Source organism: Platalea leucorodia (genome assembly GCF_965183815.1).
Source record: "Platalea leucorodia genome assembly, contig: HAP1_HAP1_SCAFFOLD_42, whole genome shotgun sequence".
Lineage (NCBI taxonomy): Eukaryota > Metazoa > Chordata > Aves > Pelecaniformes > Threskiornithidae > Platalea > Platalea leucorodia.
In genome coordinates this window covers 661,687-686,936 of record NW_028121455.1, presented here as the reverse complement: position 1 = coordinate 686,936, position 25,250 = coordinate 661,687, and the positions used below count along the sequence as shown (strand labels likewise).

General features: G+C 45.3%; 1 protein-coding gene across 1 annotated transcript; it reads right to left on the bottom strand.

Annotated features, from left to right (window-relative positions):
• Positions 1 to 980: 980 nt before the first annotated feature.
• On the bottom strand, positions 981 to 23,738 carry LOC309603262 (E3 ubiquitin-protein ligase RBBP6-like; the record flags this gene model as incomplete). The annotated part of the gene is made up of 18 exons (XM_082338148.1): positions 981 to 2,544; positions 3,632 to 5,365; positions 6,064 to 6,165; positions 6,526 to 6,888; positions 8,091 to 8,148; positions 8,242 to 8,320; positions 8,401 to 8,497; positions 10,224 to 10,489; positions 10,937 to 11,040; positions 12,385 to 12,557; positions 13,471 to 13,610; positions 14,394 to 14,490; positions 14,607 to 14,695; positions 17,033 to 17,077; positions 18,532 to 18,568; positions 19,233 to 19,271; positions 20,955 to 21,054; positions 23,573 to 23,738. 18 exons carry the CDS (start codon positions 23,736 to 23,738, stop codon positions 981 to 983), a joined length of 5,253 nt encoding a protein of 1,750 aa, XP_082194274.1.
• Positions 23,739 to 25,250: the final 1,512 nt, after the last annotated feature.

The window sequence follows — 25,250 nt, the reverse complement described above, 5'->3', positions numbered from 1 at the left end:
TGAGCACACCCATCACGGACGGGCAGGATTTGCCTGGGCTGCAGGCCGCATCGATCCCCTTGCCAGGATCGGAGCAGCCCAGGCTTCACAGCCTGGTCCAGCCCCATTGCTCTCCTTGAGGTCTGCAGACTCTTGGTGACACCTCGGGGTCAGGGGTGGGTTGGAGCTGGACACCCAGCTTGAAGCTGGACCCCTAACTTGAAGGCACCCTTGAGTGGTTCATTCGGTTAATTCAGTCTTGGCTGGTTTAGCTCTCCGTTTCTGGTTGCATTTCAGAAAACTTGGCTGGGGTTTTCCTCTTGGAAGGAAAGTGTTTTGCATACAAATATGTAAATACCTTCCAATTCTTTTCCCCTTTGCTGGCTTTCCTCTCGGCAGCGCCTCCCCACATGGCATCCGTTCAGAAGACTGAAAGTCCTACCGCTCTTTGCAAAATTAAACCCGTGGACGTTATTTTTCATACATGTCAGCTACCAGCAAGCTTTTACTGGCGGCTTTTTTCTGTCACTAGGCTTTGCTCTGCTGATGTTCAGCTATCACTGAAAAGCTCATCACACCGGGTAGTTTACTGAAAACATTTTATTGTAATCAAGAAGTGACATAACAAGGCTGCAATGTGTTCTGCAAATCATTCTGCTGCTATTTTATAACTGATACCAGCTGCTTCTGCCAGGCAATTAAAAGAAAATTCAACTGTGAAAATTTTCAGGACAGAAAACTCCAGCCAGACTAATTAACGGTGGTTAAAAGTAAGAGGCCCCAGCAACGCCTTTCATGTTGCGTGGTCACAACTCACAATTCTGTACAAAATGTTCGCTTTTTAAAGCTCCGATGTAAAAATCAAACAATCCAGCGGCAATTTTTTAAGTGCAACACAGGGTCTTTCATGTCATCATTTGCAATGCTTGAACTCGTTCACATTTCAACAAAGTTTAATACAGATGACTTGGGAATTAAGTCTTTTTTCATTATCTGTCATTCTATGTAGGGACAGATTTCACTTTTTGGTCATCTTGCTCCTTGTCTTTGCTCTTCTTCCATTTGTTCTTCTTGTGCTTGTGTTTGTGGCTCTTTTCCAATTCCATTTCATTTCCAATGTGTTTCTTCTGCTGCTTCTGTTTCTTCTGCTTCTTGTCCTTCTTCTTCTTTTTTTTCTTGTTCTTTTTCTTGCTGTCTTGCCTCTCTCCTGAGCTGGCTCTGCTCCTGTGGCCTCCAGTCTGACTCTCAGAAGGGCTTTGGCTACGGCTGCGCCTAACACTGGGACTGCTTTGCCTTTGACTTCGCCTTGCTTCAGGCCGGTCACCTGCAGCAGGTGCTGCTGTATCCTCTTTCACCTTATCAACAGCCTTTTCCTTTGGGTCGTCATGAGTTTTCCCTGCCGCTTCCTCACCTTTTGCAGATACCTTACTGTCACTTTCATTGCAGTCTGGTACAAATGCAGCCTCATCAGTGTCTCGCGTTCGATCAGAAGAGAGCGGCGAGGAGCTGCTTACCTGAGGCTTAGGCTGGGCAACACTTTTATTGTTTTGTCCAGTCACGTTCTCTTTCTCATGTTTTACATCTGGCGATTCCTCTCTCCAAGGTGCCTTATTACCACCTGGCTCTTTCTCTTCATTGCTCTTTACTTCTGGTACGTGCTTCTCTTTCTCTTCTCCTGCGTTTATATCTAGAGGTTTGGGTTCCTCCAATGTGCGCTTGGAATCGTGAGCAGCTTTGTGATCAGACTGCTGCTGCTCAGGCGGAGGGCTGCAGCTGCTCCTGTTGGCGTCTCCAGTGCACTTTTCGGACAGCTCTGCTTGTTCGTCTCTCGGCTTACTCTCCTGGACTGACGTAGATTCTCTGTTTTGAGAAGGGGACTCTCTTCCCCTTGCTAATTCACTCTTTTCATCTCTACGCTTGGAACTAGAATAATCTCTGTTGCCATCACGGTCAGAATTTTTGTCTTGCTTAGGAGTAAAGTCTTTAGCAGCGGATCCATGGCCAGTATCAGGCTTCTCTGAAAATCTGCGGTCTTTGGAAGATTGGGAAATACTTTTTCCATCTCCTTGCTCGGTTGCACGTTCTGAGGGGTCGTCTTCTTGCTGAACACTGCTCTTTCTCTTCTCAGAGGTGTCTTTGTCTGACAAAGAATGATCCCGGTCTTTGGTTTTTCCTTTTTCATTTGACATCGAACTTTTTGAACTTTTTGCGTCATGCTGGGAGCTTTCATAACTCACCTCTTTTGTAGTTTTCTGTCTTTCCTTCAAAGGCTCCGTCTCTTTCTCACTCTGTTTTACAGGGTTTGGTGGCTTAGCACTCGCATTTTGTATAACATTAGCAGGTTTTCCTACGGTTGCGGGCACCTGGGTAGATCGAATGTCTTCCTCTTCAGACTCAAAGTCATCCTTCTCCCACTTTGACTGAGGGACCTGGATCATAATAAGGATGTCTTTCTCAGGGGCTGTGATATCATTATTATACTCCTCCATGGTCTTAATGACAGTTTGTTTTGTGTCTGGCTTTTCTTCAGTCTTTCTAATGGGGCTTCCTCCAGTAGAACTAGTGCTAAGAGGGAAAAAGCTGACATTAATCATGGGTGAGATATACGCACCGCCATCTTTCGTAACAGTTTAGAAAACGGCTTGTGTTTCCATTCTAAATCTTGCGTATTTGTTCAAAAGATGTTCAATTAAGGGAACAGACGAGAGAAAGGATGAGTCCACTAGCTAAGACTACGAGCAATCAATTAATTTAGTACCTTCCTACTCTACATTTAATTAACAAAGACACGAGATTATCAGATTGGGGACTGTCTGACCTGGTAATTCCTTCATGTCCTGCTTCTACCAATGGTAGATAAATTAGCTATACATTCTTGTTTCGACATCTAAGCAAGCAATTAGGGAGAGGTATACACAACCACAGTTTTATTCTCATGTCCCAGTGTTCTTCTTCAGAAAAAATGTACGTTTTAAAAACTGTTTAGAATATCAAGACACTATCTTAAGTCTCCAGTGACGTCTTAAATGGTTTGAGTTTGCGCTGTCCTGCTTCTTTAGATGCTGAAATGTACGTAATAACAGCTTCACACTAGATTCACTCTTTCAAAGAAGTTGGCACTGAGCTGGAAGCAGTGTAGCTGTGTCAACACGGCACTGTGCTCAAAGCTCAAATCAGTACAAGATATTGGCAACCAAGCTGCTATTTCTGCAAGGTATCGTTTCATCTCATACTGACAAAAGTAGATCATTACAGCACCTTGCAATTTTTCAAAGGCAACATATTGCATGGTAGAGACATGTCTGTTATCCTTGCCTTTAGCAGTAAGCTGGATCTGAAGGAAAACCTCGAGGGGACTCCTCAGAGAGTCAACATATAATGAATAAGAAGGGGGGAAAAAAGTCCCAGAAGTAAGGGTGAAAGACGTCATCAATGAATTAACCTTATGAGCTGTCTGGGCAGTACAGACTGCTTGTTTTCTTTCACAAAATTTGATTCTGACCCAAGTACAGCTTAGCAGGAAAGATCACAGATTATTCACTCATTTAGCACAGATTTAGCTGTTCCTTTCATTAGTCACCATAAAGACTTTTACATTTGTTTGCAGGGGGGAGGGAGGAAAGAAAGAATAGGAAAAGAAAAGATGAGGTACCTGGTGCAATGTACCAGAGTTGCACTAGATCCATCAGCTGCCGTTCCTTTGCTTCTTACTTTTCCCTTTGCTTTTTCTTGCTTAACTTTGCTGCTGTTCGGCTCAGCTTTCTCACCAGGTTCTTCTGCAGGTAGCACATTTTCTCCACTCACAACCTTTTTGCCAGTTTCTTGGTTAAGTTTAATCTTTTTGGCGGGGTTGTTAAGAAAAGCAGGTTTATCCTCTTCTGGAGTTTGCTCTCCTTTTTCACCATCAGGCTCAGTCTTCCCCTTTGGTGGTCTTTTCGAGTCAGCAGCTTCTGGTTTAGAGGCCTTTAGGGAAGTCGCTTCATGTTCTTCAGCAACCTTTTCATCTACTTTTCGTTTTCTTTGTTCAGGTTTTGCATCAGAGGGGTTGCTTTTTTCAGCAGGTGTTTTTGACTTGCCCTCTTTGTTGGAGGGCTTCTCCGACTTGGTTTCTTTTCGATGGTCTTTCTTTGCCGTTTCCTCGTTGGCTGCTCTGGTTTCTGGGTGATCTTTTGTAACTTTGGGGTGAGCTTTCCGTGGGGAACCAAGAGCCTTCTCAGCCTTTTGAGAGGAAGAGGTTTTAACACTGTCTGTCTTTGGCAACTCTTCCTTCACTTTTTTCACAGCAGGTTCCATTCGAGGAGATTCTTCACGATCGCTGTCCACCTCCTCTTGGGAAGCTTTAGCTGGTTTTATTATGCTGTCGTTCTTAGGCAGAACAGCCACTTCTGCTTTCCGCTTTGTCTTGTCAATTTTTGCTTTTGGCTTCTCCTTCTCTTTTTTCACCTTTGCAGATACTGGTTTGAAAGCAAGAGAATCTGCTTCCATAGGCTCATCTCTCACAGGGGTGGCATCGTCTCTTCTTGGGAGCATGAACAGAGAGTCCATTTTAACATCTGCTGCTGGAACTGGCTCTTTGGCTTTCCTCGCACCTTCTAACAACTCAGCTTTGGGAAAGCCTTCATTCTCATCCCCTTTTCTTCTCTTCTGGGGGTTTTTATCTTTATTTCCTTTGCCATCTCCCAGTGGATGTTCCACCTCCTTCTCTTTGGATTTTGTAGCATCTCGGATGTCATGGCTCTCTCTTCCAGAAGGTTTTTCAGGGTAATTTCCAGCTGTATTACGATTTCTGTGGCTCTGCCCACCAGGATAATCCTCCCTACGTCCCCAAGCCTGTGGCAAATTCTCTCGTCTGGTCCCAGGCGGACCAAACCTATCTGGAGAAAAGTTGCCCCTGTTTACTGGAGGCGGAGGTTGAGGGCCAACAGCAAAGCTCTTGTGAAACTTTTTGTACCATTCTCTAGAGTTCCTTTCCCATTCTCTGTATCTTTCCTTTTCAAATGGATCTCTCAAGTCAACAGATCTGCCATAGCACGCTTTCATATCATGTGGAGGAACTTCTCTGTATCTGTTAAAATACTCCCTTCCTCCTTCCCCTCGAGGTACGGTCCGTGTAGTGGGAGAGTGGCCTCTAAACACTGGAGACCTTGATCGTGAACGGTATCTTCTTAGCCTTGAATGGTGATAACCCCGTGACCTTGACCTAGAACGATATTTATGACTCTTCCCTTTGCCTCTTCTTGAATACCGTGGGGATCGTGAGCAGGAACGAGAATGGGAACGACTAAAGGATCGAGAGTAGGAGCGAGAGCGGGAAGAACCTGATCTTGACTTGGAGTAGGTGTATGAACTTCTCGAGTAAGATGAAGCACTATAGGGAGACTTGGACCTTAAAAAAAACACAAAACACAAAAAAAGTGAAGTTAACTCAAAACAGTCGCTCTCCCCAGTTTTTTTCCTCCCACATTTGGTTTGGGTTTCTTTTCCTCTCCACAGGCTAATGCCAAAGCTTCTTTCAGCTGCTGACATACTGCTACTGCAAACTGAAGAACTTGATCGTATGTAAAAGTTTCTGCTTAGGAGACAGAACAGCTGCTGCATTGTTAGTGTACCAACATACAGGAAGGGGAAGCGTATTTCCACCCACTTCTATGACATTAACTACCATAGCTATTGATTGATCTAAGGCGGGGTATACTGGCCTCTACTGGTACATGAACGCACACATTTTTCACTACTCAACAACTACCTGCAGTGCAAATCATTTTTGTTGCAGTAAGATGCAAAAAGTGCAAGTCTTAATGGCTAGAGTGCAGTATCAAACACCAAGAAAACACGATTTAGCCTGAAGACGGCAAAGCTCCATTTTAAAATGCCAGCTGAGTCTCTTCATCTTCACTACTGGTTTGGCAATTTGTACAGGATGCAAAAGACTTGTACTGCAATCTTACACCCAGGACTATTTACTCCTGTCGCTGCTGATCCCTTGACTCATCCAATCCATCTGACGATGGAGAGGTGGAGGCGAACTCCTCCTGATTCTTCTAGACAACCCGCTTCTCCATTACGGACGTGTAAAGCAGTTACCTGGAAAACAAACGCCTACGCTCCTTTTGAATCTTTTTATATTCCATCGGTTCTTTACCAAAATCCTTTGTAAACTCATCACATTTGGACTTTTTCTTCTCCCTGTTAAAAGAAGTTTGACCTTTCTTACAAGGATAGTTTGACCTTTCTTACAAAAAGACATCAAGAAACAAACCCTGGCCGATAGGAGAAAATGTCTACGGCACGCAAATGCAAAAGGTGAACATCCTAGTTAAGCAAAGCCAGTTTAGAGTGCCTAGAAGTTTCAGGGAAAGCTTTAGAATGACATTTGTCTGGGTTTACTTTTGCATGGTTTCACCTGCAATGAAAAAGAATATTGCAAAAACCACTAGGTCATCTTTGCTTCTGTCAGACGCACTTTAGTGTAACTGCAGTCCGATATACTATCGCAAGAGATACAAAAATGAAAACCAACGCAACTTCATTGAGCCAAATACTTACTCCTCTTTAGGTCTCTGTTGTTCTCTGTAAAACTCCTCCCTAGGTAAAGGAGGTGCTTGTGTCGTTGGGATGGTATTTGAAGGAGCCGTTGGTCCTGCTGTTGGTACCCAAGCTGGCGACCTGTTGGCAGGAGCTGGGGGATATCCTGGAGGGGGGGCAGTGCACCCAGCAGCTGGAGGCTGACCAGGGGGAAACTGAGGAGGCAACTGGGGCGGTGGTACCCGCGGTGGGAGAGGAAGGGCATGGGGTGGTGGAGGATGCAAGGGAGGTGGAGGCACAGGCACAAAGATGGCTATTGATGGTGGCAGTGCTGGGGCCTGAGTCCTTTGGGTACGTTCACTAGGCGGGCGTCCTCGATTTGAACTTCTAAAGAAACCCAAAAACATGTGTCACTGTTTGTTACACTCTGCCCCAATTTTAAAGAGGAAGGCGAAGGAAGCGGGAGCACGGTGGCGAGCACTTCTTGTTCTCAACTTAAGCATTTCTCTCCCTGCTGTCTGTTCATTAGAGACTGCCCTCATTTCTTGATCCTCAGACTCGCCTTCCACATCCCCAGCCCCAGCGGTTCCCTCAGTCTTCTCTCCTTATACTCAGCTTTGCGCCTGTGGATGGAGGCTGCCCGTGCTTGAAAGACACTCCCATCTCCCCTGTGCCAAGTGCCCACCGCTCCTCTGCCACTCCTTGATATGGTCAATACTTCACACTTCTGATCTTCAAAGCACTGCACAAATACTAACTCATCTTCTCTCAAACTTCTTTTAACTTCTTCCACATAAGCCTCCTATGTTGTTGCCTCATGAGGATGTGTTTGGCCTGGTTTTGTCCCCAAATTGTTATTTTCTCGCTTACTGAATTTGAGATTTTAGACAATCTGTGGGATGGATCCTGGGGTTTGGTTTTATTTATCTTTAGCATAGTATGAACACAATGCCCCCTTACAATCTATCTATAACAAATACGTACCAAAAGGAAGGACTAACTTGACACTGCAATAATAGAGAAAACAGACTCCTCTCTCTCTCTCCAACTGAGAGAAAGCAGCTTGGCTATTTCAGAGGACTGAATTGAAGACATTCAAAATTTTTATAAAATAACACAACACAGTGTTGACTATCCAATGCTTTGCTCAATCAGTATCAACTAAGTTGGTAAAAAAGAATGTTGGAGGCTGATTTCTATGGGGAAATCAATTTCTCCAGCCCTATTCAGCCAGTGATCAGAAGGGTGGCTTTCCACCTCACCCTTTAATGATATTTCATTTTTGTATGTAATTATGCTTTCTTCAAACAGTGTTCATTTTTCAGAGTCCTCTTCTCAATCATGTGCTGCAGTTTTCTTTTAAATACTCTTACTGCAAGCATAGATCCCCTTCGTTAAAGCCAATTCAAACGAAGCCATTTAAAAACGAATTACCACTTGTATTCTCCACAACTATCTGTGCACACTTATTTCATTCTAAATCAGCTTTAAGTTATTACATTATTATTTACTGTATAAGCTACGTGTTATGGTCTCGTTTAACAGGTTACAAGTAGGAATATATTGAATTTCTGTAGCATACTTACAGCTCCCAGCCTGGTCTGCCAGCTGCTGAGCGAACTGCGCTGGCTCTCCTGGGATGGCCTTTTGGCGTGGAGAGAGGAAAAAGAAAAAAATCCCATTCAGTTGATCTGAAGATAAGTTTTGAAAAGAACTTCTCAAGTTATAGTTGCTTACCAGTTGTGTGTATTGAGTGTCCTTGGGGGCCCAGAAGACTTGGTAACGCTGGTTGTCTTACTACAGGAACCCGACAGCCCTTGTGAATAAATGCAAACAGTTGGAAAAGAAGCTCTGCTAAAATACAAGCAGCACTGCATATGTTGAAATAAAATTTACCTTCTCTTCCACCAAACTGCCGATTGACTGAAAGGAAGATTTAGAAAGCCCAGCAGCACTCACCAGCGCAGCAGGAGGCAGAACAGTACCGGCATCACTACAAAAAAACCCAAATTTTTATTATTCAAACAGTGTTTTGAAGTGCTACTTGAAATACAAAGTCCCAAGTGAGAAAAGGCTGACTATAGTAAATGGGGAAAAAAATGAAAAAATAATCTTCTCCAGATGTACAAATGGGAAGTTGGCCGATTCCAAATGAAGCACTGACGAGAAGTCTGTTTGGACTAGTGGCATTTAACGAGAAATAGAACAGAATAGACTAGACTATTTCAGTTGGAAGGGACCCACAACGATCATCTGCTCTGACTGCCTGACCAATTCAGGGCTGACCAAGTTAAAGCATGGGATTAAGGGCATTGTCCAAATCCCTCTCCAACACTGACAGGCTTGGGGCATCGACCACCTCTCCAGGAAGCCCGTTCCAGGGTTTGAACAACCTCTCGGTAAAGAAATGCTTCCTCATGTCCAGTCTAAGCCTCCCCTGGCACAGCTTGGAACCATTCCCACGTGTCCTATCACTGCATCCCACCGAGAAGAGATCAGCACCTCCCTCTCCACGTCCCCTCCGCAGGAAGCTGCAGAGGGCAATGAGGTGGCCCCTCCGCCTCCTCTTCTCCAAACTGGACAAAGGCAGAGTCCTCAGCCGCTCCTCAGAGGACATTCCTCCCAGCCCTTTCACCAGCTCTGTTGCCCTCCTCTCGACGCACTCAAGGACCTTCACCTCCTTCTTCAATTGTGGGGCCCAGAACTGCACACCGTGTTCAAGGGGAGGCCGCAGCAACGCTGAATACAGCAGGATAATGACCTCTTTTCACTGGCTGCTTCCCCTGCCTTTGATGCATCCCAGGATGCAGTTTGCCCTCTTGGCTGCCAGGGCTCACCGGAAAAATATTTTAGTAAGCTGGCTGCACATAAAAGGATTGGAGTACGTATAGCCCAGACACTGACTCTCAGTTGTGGAAGATGCAAGAACTGAAATTCTCTTGGGAAACGTTTATGTGCTGGCTCAGTGGCTGCCTTAGAGGTTCTTTTGACTTGTGACCTTTGTAGTCAACGGTACAGCTGCGCCTGACAGTCTTCTGGACAGAGTGGCTCTTTGCATTCCAGGCATAAAAGTGAAAGGACAGAAGCCCTCAACAACAGTACAGATTTTCCATGTATTTTCATACCGCTTCACTGGGTTGCCAACTAGGACTTTGTTGGTAAATGTTTGTAAAGACTTCAAATTTACAGTGTTTCAATGTTTATTATCCAAATCTGCGTGCGGTGCTGACTACACGGCATTACTGAGAATGACTCTGGCTTATAATACTGATGATAGAAATACTGTAGAAAAAAGTGATGTGAAACACCTGGTCAGTTTTACCTCTCATTGGGCTTTTTCGCTTTTCAGGAAACGATTATTTCCTCAGTACTAAAGAGAAATGAATGCACTCCAGAAGCTCTGACATAACCAAATGCTTACTTTAGGAATTGCTAGCCACTTAAACTCAAAGGGCTCCTGGGGGAAAAAAGTTCCTCTTTCAGGGTCAACGCGTACTGAATGACTTGTAAGAGAAGCAAACCAAAATACTTTGGAGAAAATTCTTGCATGAGGCACGCTTCCAAATTATTAAAGTGTCCTCATTCAAAGTAAAACCCAAACCCAGAACGGCCACAGTTCTCTGGAACTGTCACTAATGCTATAGAAATCGCTAGCTGAGAAGCTCAGGAGAAACAATCTAACTTCTTTTATATTCGTGTTGATCTACAGATTTCCTTACCAAAAAGGTCCACCTGGCTTTTCAGCAGGGGCCAACGATGACAGAGCAGCAACAGAAGAAGAAGCCAGACAAGCCAGTGGACTCATGAGTGGATCCCGCTGGCTGGAAATTGTTGGCCAGAGCAGAGGCTGCAGGTTGCGGGCTGTTGTTTGCCTCAGGAGTGGTGGTGGAGGTGGTGGCGGTGGCGGCTGCTGCTGCTGTTGCTGCTGAACCTGCTTATGGAGCCCTTTTGCGTAGCCAGTCCCATTTCTGAAGTTGTTCACAGCCTAGAGGCAGGAAAGCATTTACAAAAAGTTAATACGAAACTTCAGTAGACAGACGAAGAAAAGCCTGCACGGAGTAAAACTCCTTGTGTATCCTGTAAATGCTATCAGTCCTAAAATGAATCAACATACAGATGTATGGATACATCACACTGAACACTGATATTCATGACTTGCAACTCAGAGTAGCTGTATTTAAAGTACTCCAGCGTTAGCACTGAGTTTGAAAGTGAGACAAGCCTGTTAAACAAAAGGGTGACCTGAATTTGCCAGATTGTCTCTAAAGAGTTGTAAGCTTCTGTAACAACAGATAACGTATTTGAAAAGTAAATTGAGCCTTACTCCATTTAGCCTTGCTTAAGGAGAGGTAAATGAATATCTTCTTCCCTTTCAGCTTTTGAAAAATAGACTTTTCCTTGCCAACAGTTTACGTGAAAGTCATCGTGTTACCTGGCGTAGGGACTTGTTGGCGACTAAAGCGTCAGGAGAAACGTCTGTTTGATGACATGTGGGGCATCTGTGTTCCTCAGAGTCCAGTAACGCTGTTCTAATACCTGTGAATCATCAGAATCATCAAAACAGCTTTTAGCCAAACTAAGGAGTATTTTTGGGGTCTAATCAATTCTAAACACAAGTGTGTGGTTAATGGGTGAATATGGTCTTGAATTGAGAGCACGGAGCGATCAATGTTCAACAGTGTAAAAAATTTCCAGTCTGCAGCAAATAACTATACGGTTTGATATTGCACTCATGCAACACCTGAAGATGTAGAGGAGGCTGTGCCTTGATGTTCCGACTGATCTTCTTTCCGCTGGCTAGTACAGTGAGAAGTCACTAACCTCAAGGTTAATGAAGAAAACACATTTCAACACATTAGGAGGTTTGAGTTCTGAAGGTTTTAACCAACCCTCCGGTGGAGAAGAAGGCGGATTAAATGCCTGACTATCCGTTTGTTGCAGACCACACCAAATCACCAGAGCTGGCTATATAATTTTGTATGAGAGAAAGGGCTGTGGACAAATAAATGCAGTCACTATCTAATTCTGGAATCTCCTGCACAATTACGCACTCTTCTCATACTCGTCCTTCCGTATTGTGCTGGTCTGGGCGGGGACAGAGTTAATTTTCTTCATAGTAGCTAGTGGGGGGCTATGGTTTGGATTTGTGCTGGAAACAGGGTTGGTAACACGGGGATGGTTTCCTTATGGCTGAGCAGTGCTTACACAGAGTCAAGGCCTTTTCTGCTTCTCACACCGCCCCACCAGCAAGGAGGCCGGGGGGGCAGAAGAAGTGTGAAGGAGACACAGCCGGGACAGCTGACCCCAGCTGAGCCAAGGGCTATCCCACACCGTATGGCGTCATGCGCAGCATATAGAGCTGGGGGAAGAAGAAGGAAGGGGGGGATGTTGGGAGTGATGGCGTTTGTCTTCCCAGGTAACGGTTACGCGTGATGGAGCCCTGCTGTCCTGGGGATGGCTGAACTCCTCCCTGCCCATGGGAAGGACGGAATGAATTCCTTGTGTTGCTTTGCTTGTGCGCGCGGCTTTTGCTTCACCTGTTAAACTGTCTTTATCTCAACCCACCAGCTTTCTCGCTTTTACCCTTCCGATTCTCTCCCCATCCCACTGCGGGGGAGCGAGCGAGCGGCTGGGTGGTGCTTAGTTGCCGGCTGGAGTTAAACCACGACACGCGTGTAAAGAGATTTAACGAGATACATAAAAAGGGGAAAAAGCTTTCTGCCTTTTTTTTTTCCTTTCTACAAGGAGAGTCCTTTCCTAGTCAGGCTATACTTCAGTCTTAAATCGAACTGGTGACAAAGTAATGCCGTTATCTCCTATGTCTGCTTTCAGAAGATCAGTTTGATGTTGGGGATTAACAAACCTGGGAGTAACACTTACATTCGTCACAGTAACTGTTTCTACAGCAGGGAATAACCACGGCATCAGTCATTGTATCTTTACAAAGGAGACACAGCAGCTCCTCTGGAACGGGATCATGGGAGGAGGAGGGGGAGGACGGCTCCTCGGGTAAAAAGGGTGGCTTTTCCTTCTTGCCTCTGGCATAAGCTTCCCTGGAGGGGGGGGAGGGGAGGAAAAAGAAAAAAGTGAAAGACGAGGAAAGGAAAACTTTTCCAAGCGTAGGATTTTATCAAAGGAAGACAAGAGATGGAATTCTCCTCGCTCCACACTAGCCTTCGAAGACGCAGGCATCTCGTTTAAACTGCTTTTCTATAGCCACAAGACCAGAAGAGGGAGGGGGGAACAATTTTCCTTCTGCAGAACTCTCCCATTCATTGGATCAACTAAGAAATTGGCTCCAACTACAACAATAATGTTTTGACAGCTAGAAATTGGGTGCAAGGAATCCCACCTCTCCTTTGCCAGGGGGTAAAGGTAAATTGCAGGCTCAGGATGAAGTGAGTCTCCGAGTAATTCCATTTTATAAATAAGGGCAGTCTATGTTCCAGCTTCTACAAAAGGAGATCCACGACAGAAAAGCAGAAGTGCTACCAAGTGCATTTCGTAACAGCCCCTCTTGTCAGCCCACTGCTGGATTTTCTGAGTTTAGAGCAACAGGGAAACTTCAGCCTGTTTCACACGTGAGCTTGGATAAAAGTCAGAGGGGGAGGAAATCTCAGTCCAACGGCGATGGGTTACATTTTGCAAGAAGCCTTTGAAACATAAACCAGCAGCAAAACGAGCTTTCAGAGAGAACAACTCCCACTGTCAACACTACTGAAATATTTTGCAGAAATACAGATTCTTAGCACAGCACTAGTTTAACCAGCTTCCAGGGCCATGAGCAGTAGGGCCACCCTATTTTAATCTTAGAAAGTATCACAGATTTTAAGGTTCAGATACAACGACAATGCTTCCTCCCCTGCAATTACAGAGGCTGGCCGATTTGGTCGCCTGGCCACTCAGACATTTACGCACAGTTTCTCTCATTCGCTTTTGGGTCGGTCCAATGAATTCCCTACTTACGCATTAATAGCTGGTATGGCATACTTCCCAGTGTTGGTTAGCATAGCACCCTTTGTATTGGGATCTTTCACCTCTATCAGGAAACTCCGTGGAATTCCCGTGCTCCTTTTAATTCTGGGAACAGACTCAACATTTTTGCCCTGTTAAGAGAAGAAAGGCAAACATAGCTCATCTTAAGACCCACACTTAAAATGACATGTCCATGATTATTCTAAGCAGCAAAAGCCTTTAATCCTCTCCTTTTCCTTAACAGAAGGGTTGCTTGACTAAAATACTTATTTTCCTAAATGAATATAGCCAGGGTGTTCCAAGGCTTGAGCAGTGTTTTGAACGCCGTCGACACTCTTGGGCTTAACTTCAGGTTCCTTAAGGGTGAAATATCCCTTAGCCTGCCCTCCGCTCAGAAAAGACACCAACCCGCTCCTCCTCCAAAGCGCAATTCCCAGGGCAAGCTCAGTTCAGTGCTCTGAACCAGGCACTGAGGAACTGTATATGAAGGTTCAGTTCATACCTCACGCATATACAACGGTAAATGGCATGCATGCTCACCCAGAGGCTTGTGTCATTAAAACAGGCAAATATTCAGCGGGTGGGGTCAACAGAAAGGAGCTTGGGTTTATACGAAATACTAAAAACTGTGAACTGTTGTTAAAAAGAGTTAAAACCAGAAACATTTCCAATGATATTGGAATATCTAAAAATATGCATGAAAGTTCACAGAGAAAGATCTATGGACATATTGAATGTCTATGACCTGGAAAAAATAAAAGTTTACATTTACAACTCCAGGTTTCCCTTGAATTTTGAAGGGCTTCACCCCCAGAGAAACAATTCCAAAGATGAGCAGTCATGTAGTTGTTAGGTAACTGCCAAGGTAAAAAAATGAACCCCCAAGTAACACCAGAAGTCCCCCTCAACCTTACCCCATTTGTTGGGCAGTTCTTTATATAGTGGCCAGGTTGTCCGCAACGGAAGCAGGTATATGATGGTGGAAGCAGACCCAAGGGTTTCTTCGTGTAACTAAAAGGTTTTTGGGAAAAAGAAAAAGCTATGCGTGCGTCTCTCTTGTTAAAACAAACATCTCTACGATTTTTCCATCATCTTCAAAGAACAGATTGGACGTTATCAACACTTACTTGATTGGATGATACTCATGGCAGGACTGTGTCATCATAGCCTTGATTTTATCTTCTTCAGAAGCATTGGCCTCAGCCAGATTGGCAGTCTGTTCAACAGGCAATACACACATTAGAAACACATTTCAGCCCACACGGCCAAAGACACCACCACTCCCCCGATCCTGCAAAGAGCAGCACAACGCGGGCTGAGGTTGCATGAAAACAGCCGCTGACAGAAAACAGAGCCGTGCTGAAGATGCGCTGGGGAGTCCTTAGGCCACTGCAGGGGGTTTATGGGCCTGGGAACCTACTTGAAAAGAGCCTTCTTGGGCACTCCAAACCTTGGGCTCTCTTTGTACCTCACACAAAGACTCCTGTAACCAATCCAATGTGCTTCCAAGTGGACTGAAGCTCTGTGTAGGAAAAATTATACTATCCAGCACTTTTAAACGGATTTTTAAGCCCCAGACTATTTGAAGCAGAAGATAGCCCCTGGACATTTAATTGAAAAAGATGCAGGCAAGTACCATTATTTACATTTCGCAGCAGTAAAAGGACACACAAGAGTCGGGGAAGTGGGTCTTGCTGGCTGAAATTCAGCTTCAGACACAGAAGCATTAAAAGGAATCAAGCTTTTTATAATCCCTCAGCAAGACAAAAGATTCTTGTCAGTGGACCACGATGTGCTGTAGGCAGTCCCAGCTGCACGTTCCCCCCCGCTACCCTCTTCATATTCAGCGATTTAACTGCAGCAAGCAAAACCTGCCGGTTTTTCCAGTTTACTGTGTCCTTTTAACATACAAATCGTAATAGAAACCTTATCCAGAATTACTGAAGGTAGCTGATTTTTCTTTTAAGTCGTGTTTGTTCCAATGTTTTTATTACACACCAGCCCAGATACAAGCAGGGCCTGAGGGAGTGACTGTAAATGATCTGGACCTTCAGGCACTGATCATGCAGGTCAACCACTCCTGCTTTTGTTTTTAGATGCATTCACTCCCAAAAGCAACCAACCAGGTTCAACATTCTCTGAAATGGTTGTTTCATATACACAGTTTTTTCTCCACAGTCACATAATGCAGATCGACATCTATGAAATCATTAATGTTTATAGAAAACTTTACAGATACTTGACTCGTTTGTTTGAACCCAAACGGTTTACAAAACACACCCAAAACCCACAAAACCTTACTAGGAATAGACCAAAATTCAAACATAGCGTTTCATACATAGGAATAATAAAACAGAAACCTGCTAACACATTGCCTCCATGCTAAGCCAGTCTGCACTGAAGAGGTCAGAGCAAGTAACAGTTTTGAGCTGCTTTATGCTATGTTCCTGTATTTTTCTGAAATACTTAAATTTTCTCAAAAGCTTCAATGTGTGCCCTACTTGGACAGGTTTTCACATTTCAGAGTAAAACTTCACAGGAGTTTACAGAACCAAGGACACGTTCAGAGACAGCACCAATGGAGACCAATTTCTTTTGGTGGCTGCCTTCCAAACAAATTTATGTTTCCTTCCCCCCAGTGTACACAATTTAATTTCTGCAGGAAGAGAGGGAAGAAGTTACCCGTGGGGAGAGATTTCTCTTTCTCGGCAATGAACTCCAGCCTTTATTTTCAGAAGAAAGAACCAGCTCCTCTGCATTAAGCCCTGCCTTCTCTAATCTTTGTAACTTTGCAGACTAGGAATTCAGTTGGCTAGCACTACGCCTGTCACAAAGGGCCATCACTAGTGCTTTCCCCGACAAAGTGACACCTGGCTGAGCAAAACCAGCAAGCAGCTCCATAGCAAAACAGGGCATTACAACCGTTTCAGAAGGGCACATCTGCTAAAATGCCACACATGCGCATCGGCATGTTCCTCTCGACAGTTAGGTACACTGACACAATTTACACAGTCTGCATTCAAACAAATTAGATCGTGGTGTCCACTGTAGATACGCTACAATTGATGAAATTGTGCAGCATCCGCAGAATGCATCTAGAACTATAAGGACTAGAAATTCAAAAATAGCCATGCAATTGTCCGTGTTCCAGAAGCGCTTCTATTTTGGCTGTTGCAAACCCCCTTGAAATGGCCATAACTTACAGCCAATTAAATTCTTCTGTAAAAAGTGTGTTAGTTTCCAACGCAAAATTAACAAAACATAGGAAAAACGGTAAACGGCTTCCGAAGTGCTGCTGCTTTGTGTCTTGCAGATGAGTAATACTGCAACATTATGTTGAGGCTGAGTTCCCATACTGGTAACTCCTCTTTACAGGATAGTACCAAAATATACACACGTTTTAAAGTTAAAATAAAAACTTTAAATTGCTAAGAATTAAATTAAAGTTGTGTTCACATTACAACAGTCATCCAGCTACAGATCACGGTATAGGACTTAAAAATATGAAGCTAACACAGTTTTTTTAAAGTATTTGACAAGAATACGTACATACCTTAGCAAGCTGGCCCAGAGAAATAGATGCAGAAGAGTCATCAATCTGTTCACAAAAAATGAAACACAGATTCAAGTTCTACAATCAAAACACAGCAATAGTTAACCTCTGCTGTAGCCTGAGAGCCTGCGCTATGTCCTCTGAGTGTCACTCAAAGAGGCATTTCTAACCTAGTGCAATCTGTATCTGCTCAAAACAAAGTCCAAGCCTATGACAGCTTAAGAGTGCCTATGTGGTTCATGAGAAGAAACTAAAAGAACCAAACCCGCTTGCGATCAACTCACTGCTCCAGAATATCGCAGAGAAGGACCCCTGTCCAATGTTCACAACTGCTTAAAAGCTGAAAGGGTAAGGAAGCTGTCAATTTTCAGCTCAAAAGGACTTAAAAAAATACTTGAGTTTGTTTGAGAAGGAAGCATCACGACAGGAGACTTCTTTTCAGTGTAGTTTGTAAATTAAGCAGTTAACGTCTCATCATTTAGAAATGCACACGGTTTGGGTTTATGAACGCAGTACAGTTGCCCGTCAAAATAAAGCACAGGCGTATATGCCCTGAAACATGAACTCTGCCCCTCCTGTCCACCAGTTTAAGAATATTCACCGTCCCCCACCAAACCCAAATAAGAACACCAATCCATCACCAACACATCAGCCATACAAGTAACCACCACTTTGTCTAGACAAAAATCAACTGCTCAAATTATTGAAATAAAGGTGACCGAGAGTTTGGCCAAACTAAAAATTCAGCCAGGAAGGACCACAGTTGTGCCTGACGGTGCTAAAACAACGGCCATGACTCTCTGCATTTCTGCAGCCTCGAAGGACAAACACCAACTAGAGATCCTTGCTGTTACTGAAATAGTAATCGAAGTCAAAAAGGATCCACTTTCCTGCTTTGGGCGTAGTAACATTAGGGCAAGAGCGCAAATGTGGAAGTGGAGAATGATAGCTAACACAAGACAAGACAACGAAGAAATATTCAAAGTGTAAGCTTTTGTGCATGCTTTTTAAAAAACTCTTAACTCATTTCAATTTTGCTGCTTTACTCTTCAACAACAATTGGCAAGCTTTCCAGTGCTTTATTCCTGAAAGAAACAAAAAGCACACGACAAGCTGTACAAACATACATCTTGCCAGCTCTAGGCAGCCAGATGGAGAACACGGCACCACGTTCAGCTGTGCAAACCCTGAACCTACATGATCTAAAACCGATCACGCGTCCTCTGTACAACACAAAGTCATTCAGGACATGTTCTAGCAGACTCAGTACGAAATACAACGCATTACTGGGCACAAATACCAACGTTCACATCAGAGCTGTGCAAATAATGGCATTACTCAGTTTTTACTATGCCCAATCAAAGACATTGTATTTACAACATATGCTATGTTTCACTGGAAAAGATATTAAGTTAATGTTTGGAAAACTACTACAAAGCTGCATTGTTTAGAATTAAGGGCAGTGTGTAGAAAAAAGCGTGAGATTGTGTTTTACATACTGCTCTTGATGTGCCACTCGCTGGCTCAGTTCGACTTCTTCTAGAAGAAGAAATAAAGGTGATCAGAACTTCAAATAAAGCACTTGTACCCAACGTAAAGTAGTGAAAACCGATTATAAAACCTGAATATCAAAACATTATGTCCCGATAGTCTCGTACATGTGGAAATTTATTCATATACACAAACTGTTCTCCCTTGGTACATGCAGTGCAACTAAAAAAAAATCCCCAAATCACGTTTCTACTTTGTCACAAATTACTCTAAGGCTTACAGCTATAGAACACAGCAGTGCAAGAGCAAGCCCTCAGGTATTTTGTCTCTGCTATGGAAATATCAAAAATACAAAGTCTGTACTACAGGTCTGTGTTCTTCCATAATCAGCCACCAAAACACGAAGGTTACTTTAGCCAATGTGGGTGCCCCCAGCGTTACAAATAGGCACCAGATACAGCACTTTAGTTTCTAAGAAAGAACAGGGACAGTCTAGACACTTTGAAGTGCAAGTGCACTTATGTTAAAAAAATCAGCCGTCGGACAAAGAAATACCAAACCCGTCAGCAGCAGAGTCTTTAGAACAGGGTTGCTTTGTGGAAGCCCAAGCCCTGTGCTCAGGTATCTGCCATATTTAGCTATGAAAGTGCCAAAATATTAAATGTGTTACGTATGCTATATTGACTCAAAATAGTAATAGAAAGGTCACCTGAAAGCAGTTCCTGGGGCTTTGTGCGATTTAGGAGTCCTGCGACAAAAGAAAAAGGTCTTGATTGCCAGAATTTGCATTAAGATAATCTTGAAAATGTTACAATAGTTTAGGAAATATTTATTACATTTGAACACTCGCTGAGATTCCACACACTCATGGATCTGTACCTGCATGCTACTCATCATGGATCAGACATGCAACCGCTGATAGCGTTAGCAAACAATTCATACATCCTCCAAAGTGTGCCATGAGCAGAGGCAATTCAAAGGCTGCAGTGGAATTTAGGTACAAATAGAGAGTGCCATTCTTTCCTCATCCCCACATGCAGGCATTTATTTGGTCTTTGATGCTAGCAGCATCTCTCCTCTCCTTTCAGGGCAGCATTACAATACCAGGAGAGGGTGCCATCCAACCCGAAACGGAGGATGCATTGACAAGACGGCGCTAAGCATACGCGTTGAAATTAACCCCCAACACAAGGCCCTGTTTATAAGCACAACGCTGTGGCGTCCAGAATTACCAGGCAGCGCCTGAAAGCACTGTAACAACCACGGCAGTAATACGCCCAAAGTTTACATGCAGAGCCACATTAATTCAGGGGTTTTTGCTTGCAAAGGCTTCCTGGGTCCCAGGATGCTCCTGTACTGTTGGTTCAAGACACGCTGTAACTCATCAGTTTATTTATTGAGAACCAACATTAGAAAGACGTGGCAGAACCCCAAGCTAATAATATCAACTAATTGTGGTGGAGAGGTGTATCTTTAAGTAGGCTGGCAAACAGGACCCTCCAAACAATGCCAGTGGAGCTAATATAGAACTGGACTGCATGAATACATAAATGACAGCAATAATCCTGTAGTCGGGATTGCATTTGAAGGGCTGTCATTTTAATCAATATGCCCGGTTCTCTGTCCTCCGTGAATCTTAGGAATACAGAACTAAAACCTGGGGCACCGGTATCACCTCAGGGTAAAAACAGACTTAGAAGGATAACTAGTAACATTTGGTACCGTGCTAAACGGCTTACTGAGTTTCAAGTTTGGAAAGGATTAACCATTCCTTCATCGTACTTGCACAAAAGGCAATATACTTTAGGATATTGTTGTTTTTCTCTTGCCTGAAACGGACATTGTCTTTAGGAAACTACTAAGAATCACTTCTGAATGGAACTTCTTGTTTGCATGGTTCGCCAGCTGGCAACCCTTGGTCTGTCCTCTAGAGCTAGCGTGCAAAAGCCCCAGATTTGGGGGGTAAGAAGAGCTGCCATATCCCTCCCCCCCCCTCCCCCAAATGCAAGGAAGAGTCAAACCCCGAGAAGCAGACTCTTCGGAGATGGGAACAAATTACAAGTTTACACTACAATGCCTATCTGTCTGTACTATAAAAGCCATCAAAGCAAACACATATAATAAGGAATCTCTCCATGTAGAGGAAACAGGATCCACAACTTGGCTCTCAGAAGAATCAACCCCAAGAACAAACCCAATGAAACCATCTTAAAAGTTACCACTGTTGGAGGTTGAACCCCATGGCCCAGCAGGTCTGAAAAGGTAAGTCTGCTTTGGGACAGATACATTAAAATTTACCCCATTACAACAAAAACTAACAGCAGCTTTCACAAGAAAGATCCAATCGGAATGCCTCTGTAAACTAAGAGCAATAAAAAAGTTAACACACTGAAACCCCCAACAAAGAATGCAATGCTTTACGGATACTTACATCACGTAGGGTTTGCTGGCAGCTTTAACTCCTGCAACAGGGATTCTTCGAACGATGACCGAGGAGTTCTTAGGAATGAGGGCGTTATCATCGGTGTATTCTGCAAACAACACAAATACAGACAAAAACATTAGTCGCTTCCGAAGAATGTGTATTAATAGCTAATTACACAGCACTTCAGAGAACCCCCTCACAGATGTCAAAGCAAAATTTGATGTGTAACATCGCGCTTTTATCATCTCAACACACTAACAGTACAGTTCAAGAAATCTTCAGGTCTGATAATCAAACACAAGCAGCACCATCTTGTTCTTTTTTTTAAAATAGTTGGAATGCCAACAGCAAAATGGTCCCAAGGGTCACTAAAGGAGGCTCTGCTAATGCATGAGGTTCTTTCCTGACCTAGCTGAAGTGGCTTTTGCTGCTGTTGGGCTCCAAACCCAGGAGGTCTTTGAAGAAAAACAAACAGCAGCAAAGTCTCACCTGCATAAACCAGATTCTGAAGCCTGACCAGCTTGCCCTGCAGCAAAACAGGCACTGCGCTAAAGCCTGGAAACTCTGCGCCATTGCTTCAGTAGCCGTTCACTAAAAACGCTTCAGCTACGCTGCTGGTGCTCAGGACGGACAGAACACGGAAGAGAGCCTGCCCTCGCTGCCTATTTCTTGGAGCTTCATCCATCAACAGCCACACTTCTCAGCTGCTCGTTACACTGAAATGGAAACGGGGCTGGCAGTTCTAGAATTTGGATCACAGAAATGTTGGGCGGTTTTTGAGCTTGCTTTCACAAGCAGGGCAGAATGGGCTCCAACGCGGTATCTCCCCTCTTCAGCTGCTCATCTCGTTTGAACGAACCAAAGGAACGTGAATACTTTCCATTCACTTTTTGCAGAGCAGAGAGACTCAAAGGAAATTCCTTAGGAAGGCAGCCTCGGAAAGCCTCTCGAAAACAGCGTGTGCCTGAAGCTACCCATGCTCTGCCTTGGCTCACACCATGTCAGTCTGCTGAAGAGGAGGAAAGCCGCCTGACCTTTACACAAGGCCCCAACAAAAAACCACCTGCCTGAGACACTTGGACTGAGACAGCTTAAAATGCAAAGATCTCTCCATGAGAATGGTTTTGATATTGCACTTCCACAAGCTGGATATGACTAAATATGTTAAAGCACTCTCAGCAGCCATTCCCTGTAATCTGCCTACAGTTTTCAATATCAAAAGCCCTTACCTTCACAGACTAAATCAGAACGATGGTCTGAAAACCAAAGATGCTGCATACCCAGCCAAGCTCTGTCAGGGTGGTTTTGCTCAGTGATCACATACAAAATAGCAATATTTCACAATTTACGCTCCATTTTTCAGTGTCTTAGTCCTAGAAAGGACTACCATTGACAAAACCAGAAGCTTTTCCAGAAGGCCCATATCCTGAAACCAACCCCTAGAGCTCTTCTCAAAAGGAAAATCTAACCATTGCACAGCCCCCTGTCAAGAAAGGCCTGCCCTGGGACGTTTTGATGGAGCAGGAGCTCCGACAGTACTGAGGCCCAGACAAAGAACGGGGAGCTCATGCCAGCTGCACTTCTCGAAGCCCCAAGCTTCAAGGTTTTGAGCTGCTGAACGAAGCCGTGCAGAATATTCTTCCTGCTCCAGATCACAAACCACCGGATTTCGATTTCAGAGATACGCGATAAGCAACAGTGGCTCCACAAAAAGGCAGGGGTTTGCTACGCCTGTGCCCAACTGAGGATTGCGGGGGTTCTGCAGAAGATTGCAAGCGGCAGCACCTCTCCTAGAAAGAGACTGTATATATGAGGACAGCAACCAATGCTTTGATTCACAAATCATGCAAGCCTGCAGCGGTCAATTTGAACACGCACAGCGGGTGTACGACGCAGAAAGAGGAATAAGACCTCTTTTAGTGTCTTGTGACAATTCATTGACCGTTAGAGGAGAAGCATTGACATCTGCCTTCTGAAGCGACTATCCGTGCATGTATCTGGAGAGAGACAGGTACGTGCTTGTTTTCAATCCACTTGTTAAGTGCACACTGAAGAGAGCTCCAGCCATCTAATGACAGACTGCTATAAAAATGAATTCACCTTCCAAGTCAATCAGTCCACATTTAAATGGATCACCTGAGGAGTGACAATAGCTTGGTGAAGTAACGGCTTTATTTGTGTAGGACACTCATCATGGCCCATATTGGTATTTGGTGCTTGAAGGATCCTACTGGCTCAGCCAGCAGTCAGAGAATTTGTGGAAGAGTGTTTGCATACAGCAGAGGACATTGCTGAGCTCGTTGTGGGAAGGGACCTGGGGCCAGTTGGCTTTCATACATTTATTTTTCCTTTGCCTCAATTAATTGAATGCATTTTGGTGAGGAAATTTTGTTAAAGGTGAAGTCAAACCATGTAGACTAAAAAGTTAATTTTTTTTTTTTTTTTTTTTTTAATCGGAAAGGACTAAAGCTAAAAAACGTGTCTAAAACACAGCCCTGAAGGTAGCTGTCAGGACAGCGACGACAAAACAACAGCTCTGTCGGGCCCCCAGCACAAGTCACAGCTACCGACTGTGGCCGAATCCCGTTATCGCGTCCCACCCCGTGCCCACCACCCCCACCCACCTTCTTGGGTCTGGGCGTTGGAGATCTGCAGGTCACAGTTGGCCGCCTTCAGCTTCTCGCGGCCCATGATCTGGCGCTTCAGGTCGCACAGGGAGATGTGGAGCCCATTGAAGGTGACTGTATCGTAGTTCAGCTTGGAAAAGAACTTATAGTGGATGCACGACATGGTCGGTGCCTGCTCCGCGACGACGTCTACCGCAGCAGACGGCGTCGCAGCCTCCGCGCCAGGACAGGGCCTGCGGCAGCTCGGGGAAGGGCCCACGGAGGGGGCCAGGCAAGCAGCACGGGCTGGGCTCAAGGCCGCTCAGAGGCCACAGCGCTCCACCACGGCCAGGCCCCCTGGCCTCAGGCAGACTCGGCTGATGGAGGCCGAGTGGTGGACTTCATCCCGGCGGTGCTGCAAGGCCCCGGCCCTCGCCCCTGCAACGCCCCTGCCCACAGCCCTCGGCGATGGAGCTGGGCCGCGGCGGCAGCTCCTGCCCGCTCCTCCTCGCAGTCCAAGCGGGCGAGTGGACGACGGGGAGAGGCCCCCACGGCCCCGGCTCAGCCTCCGCTCCCTCTCCGCACGCAGCGCACCTCGGCCCAACCGCTCACTATGGCAACTCGGGTGCCCCTGCCCCAACGTTCCGCCGAGGGGTTTCCCGGCCAACAACCGCAGGGGCTGCCGTCAGCGTGTCACCGCGCACACATAATGGCGCACGCACAACGGCACACCGCACCCACCGCCCTGCGCCTCACGTGGCCGCTGGTGTCCCTGCTGTCCCCCCAGCCTGTCACCGCCCGCTGTCCTGCCCCACTTTGGGCCTGCGGTGTCCCCCTGTCACCCCCTGGGCCTTCACCACCCAGCGTCACCTCCCGCCAGCCCCTGGCCTGTGGTGCCTCTCCCAACAGCCCTGGGCCTGCGGTGTCCCTCCTGTCACCCCCAGGCTGTCACCACCCGCTGTCCCCTCCTGTCAGCAGCCAGCCAGGGCAAGACAGCTGGGGGGAGATGCAGCGGCCTTTGCCGGCTGGCGCTCGGCTGCCCGCGCCGCAGGGCCAGCGAAGGGAGGGGACATCTCAGGGTGTCGGAGTGTATTTGGGTGCATTTATGGGAAGTTCAGTCAAAGAAGCCCACGACCATTTCTATTTCTTGCCATCAACCAAGGTACTTCCCCACTGTGGCACGTCCACGGCTGCCTGAACTCTGGGGAGGAGGACTAAAAAGCAAAGAAGGAACCATGAGCGATAGGAGCTGCCCCAGGACAATATTTCTTGCTTTCTCAGTCCTCACCGCTGCTGCTGCAACAGCCCTAGCGCATGACATCATGCCTTGCCTTACCAGGTCTCGTTCTGCTGACTAATATGCTACAGCTTGCAGACGGTTCTGGCCCAACTGGCTATTCCTTTCTCTTCATGTAAATATAATATAAAAGACCTGTTAGAGTCTGGCGGGGCTAACGAGGGAGCTTCCACCACGGCTTGGTTTAGATCTCTAAATGCCTTTTGGTTTTCTGGAGTCAGGAAACCCTTTTGATTTCAGTGCTGTCCTCTATAGCCAAGGGATGCTTAGTTTTGCTACTTGTGTCTCTTTGTTTTTCCTGTCACTAGTGATTTGGAAGCCTAGGCTTTAATATGGTAGCCTTGCTTATAAGCCTGGGGTGGAATATGGATTATACGCATTCATTCCATAATTGGGCCA